Consider the following 20,348-nt stretch of genomic DNA (forward strand, 5'->3'; position numbering starts at 1 on the left):
AGAAAAACGCGTTTAAAGTTTCGAGTATAACAATTTAGTTATATTTTTCTGGTACTCGCGTAAATTCCGCCTTATCGACGATTCCAGGTCCATATATAGAAAGCTTTCATTACACAGTCATAAACAAATTTATCTAATAACTTTTCAGCGTCGATATGTGTACCAACTTTCAGCGCCGGCAAAATATAAGTCGGTCTGCGGATCATCATCAGTTGACCAATAAATGCTTAAGTGTAGCATTTATAGAATTTTCGTGCTTTTTACATTGTCATAATGTTTTTTAATTTTTACACTGTTCACATATTTTCCAACTGCTAGTCCAGAATAATTTGAAAGCTTATTAATTAAAAACATTGTTATAAAATTATTGTGTTTTTCTCTTGAGTTTTTTTTTTATCTCAATATTGAAAACTTTTCCAGAACCTTTTAAACTTGCCTAACGTAATAATATACGCCTAATAATAGACAGACAAACACAACAGACATGTAATACATCGATCATTTTTCATTCATAATAAATAAATCATGATTGACGCATAAACCATCTTCAGACCTAAAGAGAATATGTATGACGTGCTACTCTTCATCTCGTTGTTTTGCCATGCGAGTACACGCGGTGCCACCAATATCGCAGTCTCTTTCTCTCTTCAAGTATCGCCAATAATATTTAAGTATCACGCATATAGGATTGATCTTTCAGTTCTTTTCCAACAACGCCGATCGTTATCCAACTGCTGACAGTAAAGCCTACCAACTTTCTGAAAAAGCATAATAGTCGCACGAGAAGCTCATTACATCCCGTTGTCTTTCACATTTGTCAACCCGAGAGAAATAATCCATCGGCGGTCTCCAAAACCAAATCAGTTGCAAAAGCTTACGAAGAGGTGATCGATGTTCTTTATTCACGATTAAATTAAACTTTATTCACTCTCAACTACCTTATATCCATCCATATATCATTATATATGGGCATATATAATTCCAAATATGTATAACTAGATATGAACAATACATCATATATGCACTCCTGGATACATAAAAAATTCATGTAAATAATCGTATGATTATAATATAATTTCAGCTAGCGTTATATATATAAAAAGCAAAATTTCCGCATATAGCAGATAGAATAAAAGATAAAATAAATCATGGTGAAATAATTACTCAAATTACTAAAAAGTACATATACTGTCCAATAACATACTATACCTTAAAAAACAATATAAAAATCAAACTTAGATACAAGTTTACAATAAATTTGTGTTTTGTACTTGTGTTACAGTTCGGTTATCCATAAAATATGATGCATACCAATAATATCCAGCACAATATAAAATCTAGCTCGAAAAACTTGGACGAAGATGGACTTGTAATGTTATTTAAAGACATATTCGGAGTAAATTCTCAAAATAAATTTCCAAATAATTTCGATACCTGGACCGTAAAAAAGCAATGCGACTGGATAATAAAAAACATAGCAGAATTCTTCCCAAACATGCCGCAGTCTTTACGGAGCGTTATTCCAGCTGCCTTTTGCCAATTAGATAATGACCGAACCTTGGAGAAATTACCTGAATGGATGGATATGGATAAATATCGCAGGGGACAAAAATTTGTCCAGAAAAATTACACCGCGATCACCATATCCAAAGTAATGGGCCTGATGTATATTTATACGTTTCAAGAAGAACTGAAGCCAATTATTTTGGGAGCACATAGCCATACGCCGTATTTAGCATTCCAAAGGTATCTTTTTAAAATATTGTATTTATATAAGCATATAAAAAAAAGTAGATAAATATATACACATAAATATATTTTATACATTTCAAAGGTACGTATCGAATATAAAACGATTGTTCAGCTGGTATGATGGAGAGCCTTGGATTAAAGGAACTAAAGCTTACAAGGATATGCAAGTAGCACGTGGTAAGCATTTGGCGATGAGAAAGAAGGTGTGTCAGATGGATCATGAGCAAATTACCGCTGCGTGCACATTCGCAAATCCATGGTGTCTAGATCGTGAATTGCTTCTAAAGGATTTCGCTGCGGTTTCTTCACCTGAGAAATTTGGACAGCGTCATACTATCGTCAACAAATCACCATACAAACCGAAGGGTATAAATAACGCGGATTTGTCAGTTACTCAGAGCTGTCTTGTCGTTGTACCTTTGCTCTATCCACAAAGTGTTGGAATACACGACGCAACCGACGAAGACTTGGAGGCTTTCTGTCATATATGGAAATGTTATGGATATTTTCTTGGAATAGAAGATGAGTATGTAGCGCAATTATAATATATATACTCTGTGTTATAACCATATATTAGGTTGGGGAGAAAGTAATCCGGATTTTTTTGTGAAAAATATCTATTAAGAAAAAATAGTTACGTTTTTTTTTTCAATTAAACTAATTGCCGTTTAAATCTATTATTTTCTGTCATCTTTCAAACAGAAGTTGGATTCCGTGCCGATAATAGGCCGACTTCTTGATCGCGAAGAATTTTTTTATTTATTTCTTGACTTCGGCCGCATTTCGAAAGCGTTGTTCTCTCACAAGCCGTGCTGCATCGATCGAAATAAATAATGATCTGACGTGGGTGCAATATCTGGTGAGTGGGTGCGGAAGGGTTTTCCAGCTCAAGTCTATAAAAGTGTTCAAGGTGGTTGCAGCGATATGAAGCTGGACGTTATCGCGCAGAAAGATGGTTTAATTTATGGCAAACCTTAAATCGATTTGAGGCATATAATAGCCGTTTCTCGAGCAATGCTGCGTCCAGACACCTAAGTTGTTGACTATAATATAGATTTTAGCAGTGACTGTTTGACGTGGCGACAAGAACTTATAATAATTATGACACTTTATCGGGTCATCTTGTCAAATCAAATCGAAATAAACATACATATATGATAAACAGGAAGACTTGCCTTGCAGTAATTTTAATGTAGGATAGGCAACCTCAAAGAAACAAAACAAAAGTTATTAACATAAATTATTACAGTATGCTGTATTGTTATCTATCCGTGACCTGGATTACTTTCCCCAGCCTAATACAAACAATATTTCAAATACTATGCAATTTTATCGATATATTATGTACACAAAGTATGTTACATAACATATACACATTATGTATATATATAATATCAAAACTTTGGAGATATTACAACGTATATTATATATTCAGGTACAATTTTTGCCGTGGCAGCCTCCAGGAAATAAAACAACGCGCGAATGATTTTTATCAATATTGGGTAATACCAAATTTTAAGGAGTTGACACCAGAATGGGAGCACACAACGAGGTGTCTTGTTGAGCAACTAAACTATTGGCCTATAATATATATGCCTTATAAAGCGATGACATTAATTGCCATAGACACATTAAATCTAAATATGCCTAGTTTATACGCGTCACTTAATTACACAGAGTGGATCGTTTATAAGATCTACAAGTAAGTAATATACTTATCAAATTAAATTAACAGAAAGATATGGAAAAAATTCATAAACATACAAAATATTAGTTTTAATCTATGTACGTATTATAAAATTCGAATATTTTATGTATTCTACATTTCTGTAATCTCGATAATTTCAGATTTATGTTCTTTTACGCATTCAAATTTTCAACTATAAGAGACATTATTAATAATATAATACGCAAGGCCATGGATGAAGCAGCGAACTACAGTGCCGAGAAACTAGAAGAAATTCACGAAAAATCGAAGAAAATTTTACCCGATTTTTCTATTACGTATTAATGGTTGATAAAATGTTGCCTGTTAATAATAGATATATATCATATATATATTGTTAATTACCATGAAAAGTCCTCTATTTTATTGTAATTTAGTTGTCTCGTAAAATCTGTTTGGCTTCTGTTAAATTTTCCTGTAATAGAGGATGACGATGATAAATACATTTAGAGAACATTCTAACAGATAACATTCTACCATTCTAACAGTTGAATAGTAAGGACATATAATCATGATATGAAAGTCAAGTAAGAATGATTCCAAAGTGCACGCGCAAAATGACGCACGAGTATGCGTGAATTAATTACAAATATTTATAATTTAATACATGCTGCACTTGTTTTTTATATTTATTGTTTTATGTAGAAATGGACGTAATACTTTATATCACAACGTGTGGTCATTTTTTATTTTTGTCTTGTTGCTTTAATTTTGAAGGTGTAGAAAAGGTTAAATAGCCAAAATTTAATATTATTATAATGACCATATGATATTGTTCGACGTAAAGTTACACATTGACATATGTATGTTTTTTGCTTACTGGGATATATCGTAGGAACAATAGTATAAAATGCTATCGTTTTGAAAGCGTTTTGCTCTACCTTCTCTCTCTTTTTAAAATATGATTATATATATAATTATATATAAAATAGTGTATAATCTAACCGCAATTTTACATTTTGTAAAAAGACAGTGCAAATTAAAGTTATTTTTGTAATTATTTTTTCTATACATATATATATATATATATATATATATATATATTAATATGGACAGAGTATATATTATTATAAAAAAAAGAAAATACAGACATATTTTATATAACAATTATATGTATATTATAATATTATTATTATATTTTTATATTTATGTATATTTTTATAAAAGATTTTTTCGGAGTAGCTATAATATATAATGTATACAATGCTACACTGCTACAGTACTAATTATTGTCTCCCCTTATCAATAAACACTAATTGTAGTGCCCTCTATCGTAATATTTGTTAACTCTATCGTGGTAAAATGTTCTGTTTTACTCTTCTACTTTAGCATGTAAATAAATATAGTATATGTATGTATGTACTACATACACGTATATGAAATTTTCATACAGCATTCTCTCTTACAAGGTTTCTAAGCTCACTTCTAAGAATTCAACATTTCTTTCATATATAATCCTAAGCTGCGATCGCGATGTTGTTTTATACAAATTATCTAATTTTTATACCGAGCAAACGTTTTCTTTTACAATTTAGTAAACAAAAACTGTCCGCAGTATGAGAATATACTATAAGACATTTGCAACGGATCCGATATTCCGGCAAAATCTATATCGATATAAAATCTGACAGCAGATTATCGGCAGAGCAAAATCTGTCATTTCGTGAACATTAAAATGGAAATATGTCATTTAAATAGTTACAAAACGGTCTGTTCAGTTTCTGCCGTCAATTTGCCATTATATACACTCTGCTATAGCAGATTCTGTTAAATTTCTACTGGCATATTCTCTCGACAAAATTTGTAGCAGACACTTTCAAAATCTGCTGTTCTCGACAGATTTGACTATCCGAGTTATCACAAATTAACGTAAAATTGTAACTTATAAAAAAAATTATTCCTAGGATGAGGTCATTCACTTCCGGCTTCATTCGTCAGTATATTTAAATTATAGACAGAGATTTGCAATTCTCTGTAATAAAAAGCTAATTATTCAAACAAGGTTGAATACCTTATAAATCGTTGATTTTATCGGTAAATGCTCCACTATGATTCGAGATCTCTATATCCGCGTGAATAATTAGACAAGAGCGATAACTATGGAAAAACAGTTTTAAATAAATACGCAGTTTTATTGCTTTATTTACATTCTATTTTAAAGATTAAAGATTAAATCAGTGTATCTGGTACATCGGCTGGAATATGCATTTTGAGTGTGCACCTAGTGCGTCCAACCGAATTCGCTAAAAGACGAATGTAAATTGAAAAACTGCTGCTCAAATTAAATTCGGGAACTGCCGCGCTACATTAAAATCCACGGTCGCGGTGCGTTTTTATTGGAAAACGAGAGATATTGCATTGAGAAATTACTAGAAACGTCGCGTGATGTGGTATTTACGCTTCTAGTAATTTACTAACCGCGCTCCATCGCGTTCGCGGCATGAGAACGTCGCCTTGTTGCACGCGTCGATCCAACATGCTACTCGATACCTCTCGCAGTTGAAAGTCGACGTGAGTCGTAAGACGTGACCAATCACAGTCCATATTCTCCTTGCGGTCGAAGAATAATGAACTGTAATTGGCCAATTCTTACGACTTACGACTCACAACACCCATTGTAGACCGGCCCTATGAAGCTAGCCGGCAGAAATGACTAAATTTGATAATTTTTCCAAGTGTATTTCGTTTATAAATTGTTTGTGATTGATTGTAAGTTAGTTTTTAACGTTTAATGTGACCAATTGGTTTGTTCGTAATCGCGCGTCTGTAATCTCGCGTGCGCGCGCGAGAAAGAAAGACGGAGCGACGGAGAGCGACAGAGAGAGGAGTGCGGCGGGTTGGAGCAGGGAGAGGGGAGGGCTGCAGCGTAGAAGCGAGAGAGGGGATGAAAGAGAGAAAGAGAGCGAAATCGCGAGAGTTATCGCGACGCGAGAGAGAGAATACGGGCGAATCGGCGGTGAATATATATTCCATATCGTACGACGTGTTGTCGCCGTTGTCGGTGTTGCTCGTCTCGCGGAAATACCCGGAGAAGTTAGGGGGACACCCGGAGCGCGCGCCGTTCACGCGCGCCTGCTCGCTCGCGAGTGAGAGAGAGTGTCTTTTCGCCGTACCCGCGCCACGCAAGGCACGCAACGCACGGCACGGCGCACGGCACGCACGGATAAGCGCGCGCGCGGCCCCGCGGATCCGCGGATCGCTCCGATCGCCTCTCGCTCGGTCTCACGTCGTCGGCCCCCTGGTCGCCCGCTCCGATTGGAGCATCGTCCCGTCGTTGTCCCACACCTGGTGGTATCGCGTATCGTCGTCGACATCCCCAATATCTCCGGCTGCCGCACACGGCGAATGTGGAAGCCTCTGTGACGGCGTGTGCTACACGGCTGTCGTGCCACCCTGCCACCGCTGCCGTCGCTGCCGCCACTGTGCATCCCGACCATCCCGTTGTGCCGTCGTTTTACCGTCGGATTCTGACGGGTACCATTGAAGCGCGGCCGTGAAACGGTTCCCCACGTACGCGAGGAACCCGATTGTCAACCCGATTGTGCGGTGCCCTCGAGAGAGGCAGGGACGAGAGCGTGAGAGAGAAGGAGATCGCCAGCCGGAGAAGGAAAAGGAGAAGGAGAGAGAGACAGACGGACACTAGAGGGAGAGAAAGCGAGAGGAGGAGAGAGGGAGAAGAGAGAAAGAGAGAGAAAGAGAGAGAGAGAGAGAGGCCGCCCGCTGGTTGTCCGCTCCGTTGCTCCACACTTTCCTCCCACCCAAGTGGTATCAATGTTGTCTGGCAATGGTGTGTAAGGAGAACGTGGTATCATGGTTTGGGAATCTGTCCAGGTAATGTGGAAGCGTCGCCGCGCTATGACGACACTTAACGCGCGCGTCTTCCCGAGATATTTCAGGAGTAATTTTGCGTAACCGTCGGCGCGTCGTCGCTCGATGCGCGGGGGAGGGGGGAGGGAGCGTGCACGGTACCCTCCCGAGGTTCCCTGTATCTCGTCGACCAACCCCCTCGCTCTTAAGACGATCGTCGTCGTCGTCGTCTCGGCTTGCCGTCTCTCGCGAGGGATATATCGCACGATTGTTCGTCTCTCCTCGCGCATTCCGCGAAACGCGCTCCTCGCGCGTCGCGAATGGATCCTCTCGAGCCAACGATGTCGTTGGGAATTTAAATACGTTTTTATTGTATACGTTACGTTACTTCCTGCCGTTACACCTGGGTCACTAGGGGCTCCTCGAGTCCGACGTCGTATCGAAGGACACGCTTGTGTCCTTGTCGTCTCGTAGTTCTGTGTTCCTTGCACGAAGCGACTCCCTCGGTTATGAAAAGTTACTTCTTGTTATATATATGTATATATTTTTTTTCCATTTTAATGCCCTTTTGCGCATTAATCTTCTTCAAAAATATTTGGTCGGTATAATTTCTGAATATGAAATATTGGCATTAGTATGTTGATAAGAAAAGAAATAATTATGTACGATGAGCTACGCAGTCTCTAATGCTATTCGTCACAAGTTGATACTATATATACATATACAAATTATTAAATGGCAAAAGAGAAAGTGAAGACAGATCTAAAGACGTAGAAATATATTTCTATTAGACTATTGTCGCGTTTATTTGCTAAATTGATTACGTACTGCAAGTAATTTTTGATAAGATTGCTAAAGAGAGTTTTCACATGAATCTTTCGACTTGAACGTCTTCTTGCTGAAAATATAATTAAATTGTATTTTATTGCTCATTTCTATCAAAATTACCATTGCATGTTGTTGAAAATTAAAAAATTACATGTTACTCTAACATTTATATCAGAATAATTAATCTGCGTTCAATCTTGAACGCATAAGTACAAGGTATTGGCGAGAATAAAAATAAAGACAGTCGTATCGCAACAACAATGTGCAACGTGTAATTGTATTGTTCGAAATTTACAATGGCAACGAGTTTATTCGAAAGAAAGACCGTAGAATAATTAGAACTTTAAAACTATGATTTTTAAGTTAGCGTTAAAATTGTGATGTTGACACACAACGCGCCGCTTGACATTAATCTACTTTTTTGTCTGTTCAGTTATAAACGTATCGATGTAATGTGCACATTGCTGAACATGTGCTTGCCGTTTGAAGTACGATTCCTCGGCACGTGCGTCGAGGATATCGGCAAGCGGGACTACAATGACCTACGTGACACAGAACACCATGCGAATAGCCCCTCGGAGCTGGCCGAGTTGACGACTTCCAACGTGACGGATAAACGCACGCGAAGAAAACTGGCTCTCTACATGGCTCTGTTGCATTCGTGCAATTACGCCTGTGCGGTAATCCTGTACAAGAATCTATCGAACCTCGATCATCAGGAGATCATCAACCTGTTAAACGGGACCATCTTTAAACCCGACAACCAACCCTTGGAAGAGTTGCTACTGCTGTATACGATGGCACTGAATCATCCGGCCTTCACATACGAACAGAAGAGCGTGTTCGGCAACATATTCATCAAGCTCCAGGAAGAAGAAGCTCGTCTGAATCTTTCAAAGATAAACTCTTCTTTCAAACCGACACAAGTAATGCATGATATTCAATTTTTTTTTTAAATTAAAAGAGAAAGTAAAGAGCCAATATTCTTATGAAAGTTAACATTTATTTTCTTGTTCACTGAATTATATTATTTCTATTAAATTATTATTTTTTATTTTCAAAGTTCTTAGAAAGTAATTATTGATTAAAATAATTTAATAGGAATACCATAATTTAGTGAAAAGCTTTTTTTCTGTTACACTCGATCTCAAAGTCAGGTACAAAAGTCTCAGTATGCAATATGTTACTTAAGATTAATTTATTAATTTGTAATAAATTCAATTAATTTATTAACACGCTTCTGTAATATTGCAACTGTAATCTATATATTAATATGTATAGTAATATGGTGATGCGATATTAGTTGTTCTAATAGTTCGTATTCGATTGTAATTTACATATAGTTTAAATTTATGCAGGGCTGTCCACCGTGCATGAATACGAATGAAAGATTAATGGAGCCTGAGATCCCGAGTAGCTGCTTAATGCCGCCACCGCCAATGCAATCTTATGGTACGCCGCGTTGCATATTTTTTAAAATATTGACACGGAAAGGAAACGTTTAGATAAATTACATTTGTGACATAATGTGGTAAAGCACATTGCTTAATGAAGCCACTTTAACGATATCAGCATTCCGCTTTTCGGGAAAAAAACCGAAAGTATAATTTTTTACCACGTTTATCTTTGCGTCTCTTGTTTAACTTACTTAAATCAGCTCATTCGAGTACAGTGCGCTTAATGCGACTAAAGAATTACAACTATGCCAACAATAACATGATAGTTTATTTATATTTTACAAATACTGCAAAACTATTCATATTCTATCTAAAAACTTTTCTATTTTGTCTATTTTATCTTGCTTATTTTGAATAAATCATGTAGAATGTTTTTTATTGGAAAATCTATATGTAGACACTTACTACAATGATTAAATAATTTGACTCTTTCATAACTAAAAATCATTTCAGTGTTTTTTATATTTACTAGGAAATATTTCTATATATGATTTCTTGTATTAAAAATTTTATATATTATTTGTTAATTATTTTAAATATGATGATGTTGATCATGTTCGACTGATTTATATATTTATGTGCATTTCCTGAATTTAAAATTGTTTCAATATATTGATGTGTTATGTTTTAGGAGAAATAGCGATGAGGAATAATGCTATGGTCACCGGAGTACCACCTGGTCTCACGATACCTCCACCAGGACTATGTTTGCCTGGCCCAGAGCAAATGCCTATGGGATCTGGTGGTACTACGCAATACGTTCATCTCGGTTTCCCATCCATGAACCACATGCCCCCTTGGACAAGCCAGGTTATGATGGGAAACCAGCTGATGTATACCAGCGACGTGTTGGCTTATCCCCCTTCCCCCTTAGTCAGCCGCCAATCCTCGCCATCCCAGTCACGATCTCCTAGTCGCAGTAACTCGCCGATGGGCCGCGGCAGGACTAATGTTAACTCGCGCGCCTCGTCCTCGCAGTCTACTCAATCCACTTCGACCAGTCTCGCATCGTCGAGCTCAAACAGCCAGACGAGCAGCTCCGTTTCGAGCATTACTAGTAACAGCAACAACAACAACTCCCTACCGCCTCTACCAACGCCCGGCGCAAACAGAAGTCTTCCTAGTCAATCACCGTTACTCCCATCATCGCGGTCCGTTCCTCTGTCTAACATGAGCTCATCGGGCTTCTCCCGACATAACATCGACAACACTCCGTCGTCTACTATGATCTCGGCAACCCAATCGAAACAACCGCCACGACTTAGGTCGTCCAACTCTGGCGATTCCCTTCGAGAGACGCTGGGTAAGGAGATGCCGAACTTTAAGAGCAACCTGCAGAACTTTTCTCGCGACGAGGTAAGTAAAATCATGTTTTCATACAGCTGTCATCAGACTATACAATTTGAAACTGAATTATTTATGTTACGTATTTATGCGGATTATAGATCAGAAGAATGAGTGACGAAGACTTAAGGGACATCGGCTTGACACCGAATGCGGTAGGACAGTTGAGGAATATAGTCAAAAGTCAAACTAGCAATGGCTTAAATCAGATTTCAACGGATAAAAAGCTGGACAGTGGTACTTCACATTTACTCGCCGAATCGATCGAAAATGAGGTAAGATTTATGGAATGTCGCGCATAATATATACAACCTTCAAGAACTCTTTGTCTAATCCGAATCAATTTTTTTTGGCAAAAAACGAGACATTGCTCTCTCGCGATAACTTTTAAATTACAAGTGATTTAAATTAGTGTTATAAAGTTTCAATGTATCTGCACGTTTTCTCTTTTACTTTAAATGCTAGCTTAATAAATAACGTATTGACGATATAATATATATTAATAAAATAAATATAAGCTTTATAAACACAATACGAATAAGAAAATGTTATCATGTTTCGGTTCGTATTCTATGTAAGAGCATAATGCACAAGATATTGTAAGAAAAACCCCATATTTCTTAATTTAAAAAATTATTAGAATACAGTTATAAATAGATCTCCATAAAATTTATATTAATGTTGTTTTTGACATTCAAAGTTTTTTTTTTACAAGTTTGTATCGTTTGTTTTGTCCTATAGGCATCAGGTATGGAGGTTTTGGGCGATTCGAGCAATAGTACAAGCGGGAAATCGATGCCATTACAGGAACAGCATCCGGCAATGCATCATTATCACAATCACATGACTACTCCCAATTTTCGACGTTATCCTGGCATGCCATCGATAGATCCCGCGCAAATACAAATGTATCCTGCACCACCACAAATGTATACAGCTCAGAACTCACCATGTTATGCTTGTCTCACTACTGTACCAGTAACTGGAATGCAAAATCGATATCCAAGGTACATATAAATGAGTTCTCTCAGTGTTTAACCAATAAATTAACAACCTTAAAAATATTAAAGATAAAAAAGCTAAGAAAAGTTATCCTAAAATAAAAGAATTACCAGGTAATATTTTTTGTGATATAAGCGATTGAAAGTTAATAAAAAAAAATGATTTCTGGCTATTGAATTTTAATAGAAATTTAATATGGGCTTGATTTGAATATAATAAGTATTTGATGTTTAACACTTAATTAAAGAATTACATGACAAGTTATCATGAGGTGTATTGTTTTTTCAGATGTAACGCTCAGCACGTGTTTTGCCTTGGACAACTGCAAGCGCTGCGACTCGACTCTGAGAGCAGCCGGCACTGCTCCCAAAGCAGTAGTTCAGATAGCACCGGTAGTAGATCACCTCCCGAAACGCCACCGGCTGCACCATGGGTCAATAGCAGCGGCGGTGGTGACAGCAACGTTACTGACCACATGAGTTCCGCGCCAGTGCATTCCACAGCGACGGCACCGCCGCACGTTGTGTCAGCACCTCAGCAGTCGTCAATGCAATCGTCAGTGCCACCGGAGAGCAGGCAACTAACCAGGAAGAATTCGCAGACGCGCACGATGCGACAGAAGAGCCAGGGAATATTGAACGGGGCCGGCAACGGGAACGGCGGACCGCCGAGTCTATCGCACTGCGTCTCCTTCCCGGCGCCGCCGACACACTCGCAGCTCACGTATCTGCCGCACGGCCACTTCCCAGCTGCGCTACGGCCCAACAGCGGTATCTACTCCAATTTCTTGCACGGGCCGTCCGCACGACCAGCCTACCAACCAGCGTACCAACCGAACGGCGAGATTATGTATCCATACACGGGTCATCCCGCGTCCGGTGGCACACCGCCGCCGCCACCGCCACCGAACGCGGCTGCCGCGGCGCCAGTACAAGCGTCCTACATGCCACCTACGCCAGTGGTAACGTACGCGGCAGCGGTGATACCACAGACAAAGATCTCCTGTTATAACTGCGGCAGTAATAGTCACCTCGCGGTAGACTGTAAGGATCAGACGATGGAGGACATTACGAAGAAAGGTACGTCCTCTTAATACAGTCGACCGTTGCGTTACATGAAGAACGGACACTTCTGATTTTACTTAATGCGCAAATAAAACAAAACTATAGTTTTTAAACGAATTTAATCTAATCTTGATGAAATCTTCATTTAAGTGGAGATATTTGACATTGGAAAATAAAAAAATTGAAATTAAAAAGGAGATGACATTACGTATTACACAAATCCGCATTTTAAAGAAAAAAAAAGATCCATTTAGAATTTTATAAATTAGGATAAATTTAATATGTTCATGCAGCTTGGTTGTTACACGATTTTTAGTATGTTCATATTATTTTACTTTTTCTTCCATAGAATATTATATCATATAACTGCCGCATATAGACTAGATTGTGATCAGCACTTAAGTATTGAATATTGAGTGGTTTCACCAGTGATTACACACAATCTACTCACGTATTGTCGTCACAAAGAACACGAAATCCTTTTAATTTCAGCCCAATACCGACTGGATTACACGATAATGAAGCAGCCTGGGGAGTGCCCGAGTTCCGACAAGTGATCCCCTGCCATGGACCACTCTGCTACCACTCGTCACAATTCTCACCGCCACTATAACCGCAACTATTGCCATCATCGTCATCACCAATATCACCATCGCTATCATCTTCATCATCACCATTACCATCACAATCACCATCACCAGCACATCTGTCATTGTAATCACCAATACGCCAATGCGAACCGTTCTAAGGACAGCAAGGACAAGACGTTGCCAGATGACAACCGCCACCGTTCCTCCTTTCACTTTTCGGTAATTTTTCTAAATGCCCTATTCTTCAATCAGGACGATGATGATGACGATGATAATGCGAATATTGATGCTGACAATGACGATGACAATGACGATGACGATGACGATAACGATAACACCGACGCCAAGTACGACAAGTATGACAGCGACGAAACTTTTCTAACTGAGGGCACTTCGCGGTTTATGGTACGAGGTACACCTTTTGCAAGTTCTTATGTATGATAGTGATTGAAAAGTGATCTAACTAAATGTAAAAATATAATGTAGTAGTATTGTACAAAGAAAGAGTAAAAGCGAGGCAAGAAATAATTGAAAGACCGCGTTATACGGAACACAACGTCTTGTCTGTGTTTCTTTTACTGTAGGACACGTTTCAAGGAATTTTTGGGTTTAAATAGTGACTCATGTCCTTCCAACGATACTTATTGGCTACTTATCGCTGTGACTCCCACCTCGGCAATGCTCCTATTTTCCCTTCTGTACTCTAAATTCTCTTAACGAATAGCTATAAGAGAAACGCAAAAAAAAAAAGGATAAAGAATTGTATTGTGCCCCAAACAGGAAAGCGAAAATTATACGAGATTCGACTATATTTAGCAATCGATACTTTAACTTCTAATCTACCATGTCTACAACGCTATTACTATTACTATTAAACTATAATTATTACTTCTACTATCGCCGTTACGCCACGACGTTTTTATGTACATATATTTTTCTCGATTCTTACGTGCGCGATGAACCGATAATGACATGTGAAAAAGAAAAAAAGGCGTGTAATATATATGAAATAATATACATTACGTATGTTGTGCGATGTGCGCGCGTGCATGTGTTCATGTGTGTATGTACGCGCAAAGAAGATTGAATGCAAGAGGCAGAAAGAGAGAGAAAAATAAGAAAACGATAAGGGAAGGAAAAAATAGGGAAAAAAGAAACAGGGAAAGGGAGGAAAATAGAGAAGATAGTGAAGGAACAACATACCAAAAGTGTTCGATCATCTAGCTGCCGTTGCGCTCCTATGTGTGTTTGTTCGCTTACGTGTGCTTGCGTGTATATGTATGCGAGTGTGCGTGTGTGCATTTGTGTGTGCCTGTGTGTGTGTTTGTGGTAAAATCATGAAATATATGTTATATGTATCCTATATATAATATATATTTCGTAATTATACATATGTATTTGCTGCTCACACCTTGTTTCTTATCTTATACTTGTAGTTAGACGGCGATTCTCATATTATTTATACACGAGTAGTCATGCGATTGCACGTGCATTTGAAACGATTTTATACGACTTTTATCGATTGCCCATGTATTTGAGCGTAATCAACGTTAAGCTTTTTTACATGTTTGGTTGCAGCAATTAATGTGTTAAGCGTGGTTAACTAAATCTTCTGTACATCTTCTGTACACTTGTCTACATTATGAAATTATTATTTAAAATAGAAGGATCGCGTTGTCAAAGCTGTCTTAAAAACTGAAAATTTTTAAGAGGCGTACTTTTATTGACGCAGATTTCAGGATATTTTCGAATTGACCCAGCAAAATATATAAGTATAATGTATTTTACACCCTATAAAGTTTTGTCAATTTTTCCATCCTTTTTTTAGAACATCGTCTATAACATCATTTGTTTAGTTATAAGCTATGCAAGCGTGTAAGCTATGCATACGTCTACATATTTTGCGACACAAGCTTTGTAAACACATTTATATCGTTACATCTGTTATGCAAATCTATTGTGCATCTTGTTTAGTATGTCGATAAATGAAATGGATTAGTTAACCAAAGCTGCAACACTGTTGATGCAATGGACTCTTAGGGAGCAACAACGCAGGGTAAAGCTGAATGTGAGTGGAGTGGCAGCCCGCTAGCAAAATTGCTAGTGCATTTAAAACGATCATTCGGATTGTCATCGGCGAATGCGAAAACAGCTCGAAACCCTTTGTACATGAACGAACTTTTACGGTTGAATATCTTAAAGACGAAAACTCTCCCCCTCACAGAATCATATATTTTCTTGTACGAACGGTCGTAATACGCAAAAGTGATTTTTTGAATAAAAAAGAGAAACGTAAAAATGAAAGACGATAGATAGCAATGAACAAGATAGTTGGGAAATATATTAACTAGATAAAGAGAAACCGATAAAAATGGAGGAAATTGTGCTATTTGTAAGGAAGTTACGGAAACGACTAAAATGCTATTATATATAGCGTTGACAAGCCAAATCGGACATTTTCTGAGAGATATGTAAAATTTCCTCAGACTTTATTCAATCTTTTTGAAACAATTATTATGGCAAGGTGTTGTTCAATGAAATCAAATTATACCAGTTATCACGAACAATGGAAGGTACCAAGTCAAATAAATTTCGTGTAATAAGATAACATATTGGTTCAATTATTAGAAGTTGCCAACAAAGATCGCCTATCCTAGTCGTGCAAACAATGTAGTAGAAATAATATTGCTGTCGTTTCGCACTTGCATCACTGCGATTTCCATATAACAGGCAAACCGAGAAACAGAATTAAAGAAATAAATTTAGTATTAAATGTCCGGTGAGGCTTTACGACCCGAAAATAAGCTGCAAATTTGTTTCGTTTGATTGATTTGTGACGTATTAGCCTTCTCATTATGTAATTGAGTTCTATTAAATATATATTAGGAATATAATTAAGAAAAATGGAAATTGCTTAAGAATATAGGCATTGTATAGAAATTATTTAACATTAAATATTAAAAGTTTTTGACAAATTCGGCCTGTAAAGGATGCAAAAAGATAACAGAATTTTGACATATAAATTTTTTAAACAAAGCTTACTGTCGCCAAGTATACCTGATATCAAACGACAAAAAAGATGAATAATATAATAGTTTCATATGAAACGTTTGCTGAAGAGAAATCGACTCTTTATTTAACATTATTCTGCATTCATTATAAATCTAGATGATATTAGATTCTCAGACATCCGTTATACATTAAATAACTAATCGTTTCCCACAGATTTTGTATGCGGCATATTTTCGTATTGGGATAAATTTCTATGAAAAAAGATCAATGGCCGAAATATTGTTCCTGGAAAAATGTTGGCCCGAGCTTGTTTGTTACTAAAACCAGCCCCGAGTATTAAAAGGGTTGACGATTGGGCATTAGATGTTGCACAGTTCCTGTTACTGTTAAAAATTACAAGAATGTTAGAAGGCTGTCGTGTATGTACAATTGCTAGAAAGGTTGATAGAAAGGGCTTGATCTTCGCGGTTCCATACTTTTTTTTTCAGAAACAAAGCTGATAACATGTCTCGACATTGATTTAGATAATTTGTGCTGTTGCGATTGCATTTTTGATATCATTTTAAGGTCGTATTTTTAATTAATTTGAGTCGTTTCGGCATTGAAATTTTTCTAGAACTAACGAAATCTAAGAGCACAATGGCTGAAAAAATGAAGGAAAAGAGTACAAGACTCTATCAAATAATATCAAGGTTACTAGTTAAAAATTTGATAGGGGTCAAAATAATCGCTTTGACTTCTCGAGTGTTAAGACAAGTTGATTACGTCCGTTGTTAAATATATATATCAACAAAATGTGTCGAACGAAATTTGTATAGCGACTGTGAATAATACATATTACTGTTCATAAGTTGTGAATATGGATGAATTAAAAAAAAAATCTATAGAAAGGATCAATCAAAAAGGAAACTCACGAGATACTCTAGATTAGATTACGCATTTGTCACAAAAATGTAAAGGGAGTACAAGATGTATAGTAAAAATAATAAAATTATAAATAAAAGGAAAGGATCTAGAACTTTAAGAGCGTACTCTTCTAAAGGAATAAGAAAGCCTTACTTTTAAGTGCGTCAGCTTATTGTCAGCATGTATTTAATCTTTCGTGAAAATACTTAAATGTAATTATATTCCTGTAAACGTAATTATATTATTGGAAATACTTAAATGTACTTTATATATTGACTAATAATTTTTTCTTAGTAAAATCCTTTTTTTATCATTTCTCTTACGCTGTAAAACTGACTTTAATGACTTTAAGAAGATTTGGATTACGCAAAAAGCGAAACTTCACAAGTATTTGGTCAATCTCGAAGAAGTTGCAAAACAAAACCAGAAGTTTCCATCCAAAAGCAGTTAATCACATTTAGTGATAACAAGTAAGTAATGATGTATGTGTGCAACACAAAATAAATAAATATTACAATTTCGATCATCTGGCAGATGGTCGGCGGTCGGCTTAATTTATAAATTAGAAATATTAAAATTCGATTACTAATCACGTGCCAGTTAGTGCTTACGGTTATTAATTGATTATTAATATAATTTCAATGTATAAATTCGCATTTTTGTTTTGACGAGCACATTGTAAAACTGACAATGAGTAACCAGTGGATAGTTCATATTACAGCGATGATATATTAAAAAATTAATGTCAATTCGAAAATCTGCCCGATGGAATTGTTATATTTATTTATTCTATGTTGTGCTTACGTTATTTGCTTCTTCAAATTGTTTCATTGAAAACGATGTGATTTTTCGTATCATGTTTATCGCGGAGACATATCATTAGACCTTCGGTGCGGCCGGATGATAAGATTTCTACTCAGAAAATAGAGAGGTTCAGATTCGAGCTCTTAATATTTTTTGTAATAAATTTCTTGACAATAGTGCGAAGTTTGTAAGATGCTTTATCGGCATAGTAATATTAATTTGATTATTAATATCAATTTAATTATGTTTGTTGGTGGTTTAAATTTAAAAGATCCCTGTTGTGAAAACAGCGGTAATCAGCAGCATGTAATTCGATAAGCGGGGTTTGCAATTTACAAATTAATATTAGCCCCACGATCGAAATTGTCGTATGTATTTATTTTCTGTGTTCAACGAACTTGATAATTAATATCTCTCTGCTTTATATAACAAAACGGATGTACAGATACAGTTTTATTAAATTTCAGGACACGGTTGTTTATCAAACGTGACTTCCCAGGCAACACGTACTTATGTCCCAAATTGGGATATGTGACGTCTTAAAGATGTCCCGATTTGGGACATTATATATTCACTGGGAAGCAATTAAACGTCTTTAATTGTGATACCATATCAATACTGTGAATAAACTTTTGAAAGAAGTTTTGATATTTAGTTTCCCTATAAAAAGGCAAAATATCCAACAATTTGATTGTTATAATCTTATTAAACTGCTTATTATATTGCAGATATAAAGACAAATAATGAGGATTAATTCTATAAAAGTAGAAACAGTTTTCTAAAAAAAAATTTTTTTAATTAACAAAATGTCCTATTTTTGCAACGTCGATTTTCTTTCACAAAACGGAAAAAAATGAGAGTATAAGGGAGATATTAATCTTGATTGATACGAAAAATCATTATTTTGTGATGACGTGTTATAAACGGAAATATTTTAAAAGTCTTAAAAAGCTTTCAGAGAATACCTATGTCTTTATAGATTACTTCAATGTAATTAACTTATTTTCAACTGATTGTCAAGATTGCCGGTTTTTCTATTAGACAGATATGAATCAAACTTTTCAGTAGAAGGCGCATTGAGAAAATTTCAATGACACAAGTGTTTTTAATTCAAAGAGCATAACAACTTTTACATGTGGGAGTGTTGCGCGTGACTGATGCGTGAGCTTGTTCAATCACTTATAAGAGTATAAGAGTAGCTTGCAAAATCTGCTCTTGATAAACCTGACTGAATCTGGATTATGTTGTTGCCAAATTATAATCTCAACGATCACGCCACACGTTCAAGCACTTCAGTAAAATGCGAGCTTTTTAATAATTGAGGCTTTTTAATCTTTTCTTCGGATTTAAAAAGTTTATTTTGCATTGCAATATATCTTTGAAGAAATATAAACACTATTATTTGGAAATTTATTAGATTTAACAATTAGATTATAGAATATCCATAGAAAATCTATGGAAAATAGTAAATTATTGACCTCTTTTTTAATCGATCGCAGTGCATTAATTAATAATTACTCGATTATAATTAATTGTCATAATTAGCAACTGTATTATTATTAATTGATAGCTTTAAATTTGAAACGGAAAGATAAATATTAGAAGATCTGAACAATTGCATAAATAAAGGATTAATATCAATAAAATTGATAGGTGAATAATTGCATTGGTAATTAAATTAGCGATTTATTATATTTATTACATTATACATATATTATATTAGTAATTAACAATGACTCAAATGGAAATACTTATGCCAGTTGGAAAAATAATACCGCGATACTTATCGCGATGGGCGTGCGAAAAATTGCTTATTAAGTACCGCGTCATCGTATATGCTGTCAGAGGATATCGTTACGTGTACGGGGGGATAATCGCGACGGCGTTTTCGGTGCTCGTTGCAATTTGAGGCCCGCGGAAAAGACCGTGCCGCCAGCCGCCAGCCGTTATTCCCTCTCGGGCTATCGCGACAGTCTCGAACACTCCACGTGACCCACTATCTGCTTTCCTCCCCTTCAACCCCTCTCGCCTCTCGCTCTCACACGGTCTCGATATC

At 36.4% G+C, this 20,348-nt stretch overlaps 2 protein-coding genes across 2 annotated transcripts; both read left to right on the plus strand.

Annotated features, from left to right (window-relative positions):
• The first annotated feature begins 693 nt into the window (after positions 1-693).
• Positions 694-4,755, plus strand: LOC139809846 (uncharacterized). Its single transcript, XM_071773080.1, has 5 exons — positions 694-884; positions 1,283-1,746; positions 1,835-2,278; positions 3,188-3,454; positions 3,601-4,755. The coding sequence occupies exons 2-5, from the start codon at positions 1,301-1,303 to the stop codon at positions 3,761-3,763; spliced, it is 1,320 nt and encodes a 439-aa protein (XP_071629181.1). The 5' UTR covers positions 694-884; positions 1,283-1,300; the 3' UTR covers positions 3,764-4,755.
• Positions 4,756-6,381: 1,626 nt separating this feature from the next.
• Positions 6,382-17,764, plus strand: LOC139809532 (uncharacterized). Its single transcript, XM_071772470.1, has 8 exons — positions 6,382-7,309; positions 8,547-9,039; positions 9,472-9,565; positions 10,202-10,926; positions 11,016-11,189; positions 11,656-11,921; positions 12,205-12,995; positions 13,473-17,764. The coding sequence occupies exons 1-8, from the start codon at positions 7,263-7,265 to the stop codon at positions 13,535-13,537; spliced, it is 2,655 nt and encodes an 884-aa protein (XP_071628571.1). The 5' UTR covers positions 6,382-7,262; the 3' UTR covers positions 13,538-17,764.
• The last annotated feature ends 2,584 nt before the right edge of the window (positions 17,765-20,348 follow it).

Source organism: Temnothorax longispinosus, chromosome 3 (assembly GCF_030848805.1).
Source record: "Temnothorax longispinosus isolate EJ_2023e chromosome 3, Tlon_JGU_v1, whole genome shotgun sequence".
NCBI classification, from domain to species: Eukaryota; Metazoa; Arthropoda; class Insecta; order Hymenoptera; family Formicidae; genus Temnothorax; species Temnothorax longispinosus.

Coding starts and splice junctions, on each gene's coding strand:
- LOC139809532 (XM_071772470.1), top strand. CDS start 7,263: ATGGTGTGTAAGGAGAACGTGGTATCATGGTTTGGGAATCTGTCCAG. Junction 9,040..9,471: donor CTTCTTTCAAACCGACACAA/GTAATGCATGAT, acceptor AAATTTATGCAG/GGCTGTCCACCGTGCATGAA. Junction 12,996..13,472: donor GGAGGACATTACGAAGAAAG/GTACGTCCTCTT, acceptor TTTTAATTTCAG/CCCAATACCGACTGGATTAC.
- LOC139809846 (XM_071773080.1), top strand. CDS start 1,301: ATGATGCATACCAATAATATCCAGCACAATATAAAATCTAGCTCGAAA. Junction 1,747..1,834: donor CCGTATTTAGCATTCCAAAG/GTATCTTTTTAA, acceptor TACATTTCAAAG/GTACGTATCGAATATAAAAC. Junction 3,455..3,600: donor ATCGTTTATAAGATCTACAA/GTAAGTAATATA, acceptor CGATAATTTCAG/ATTTATGTTCTTTTACGCAT.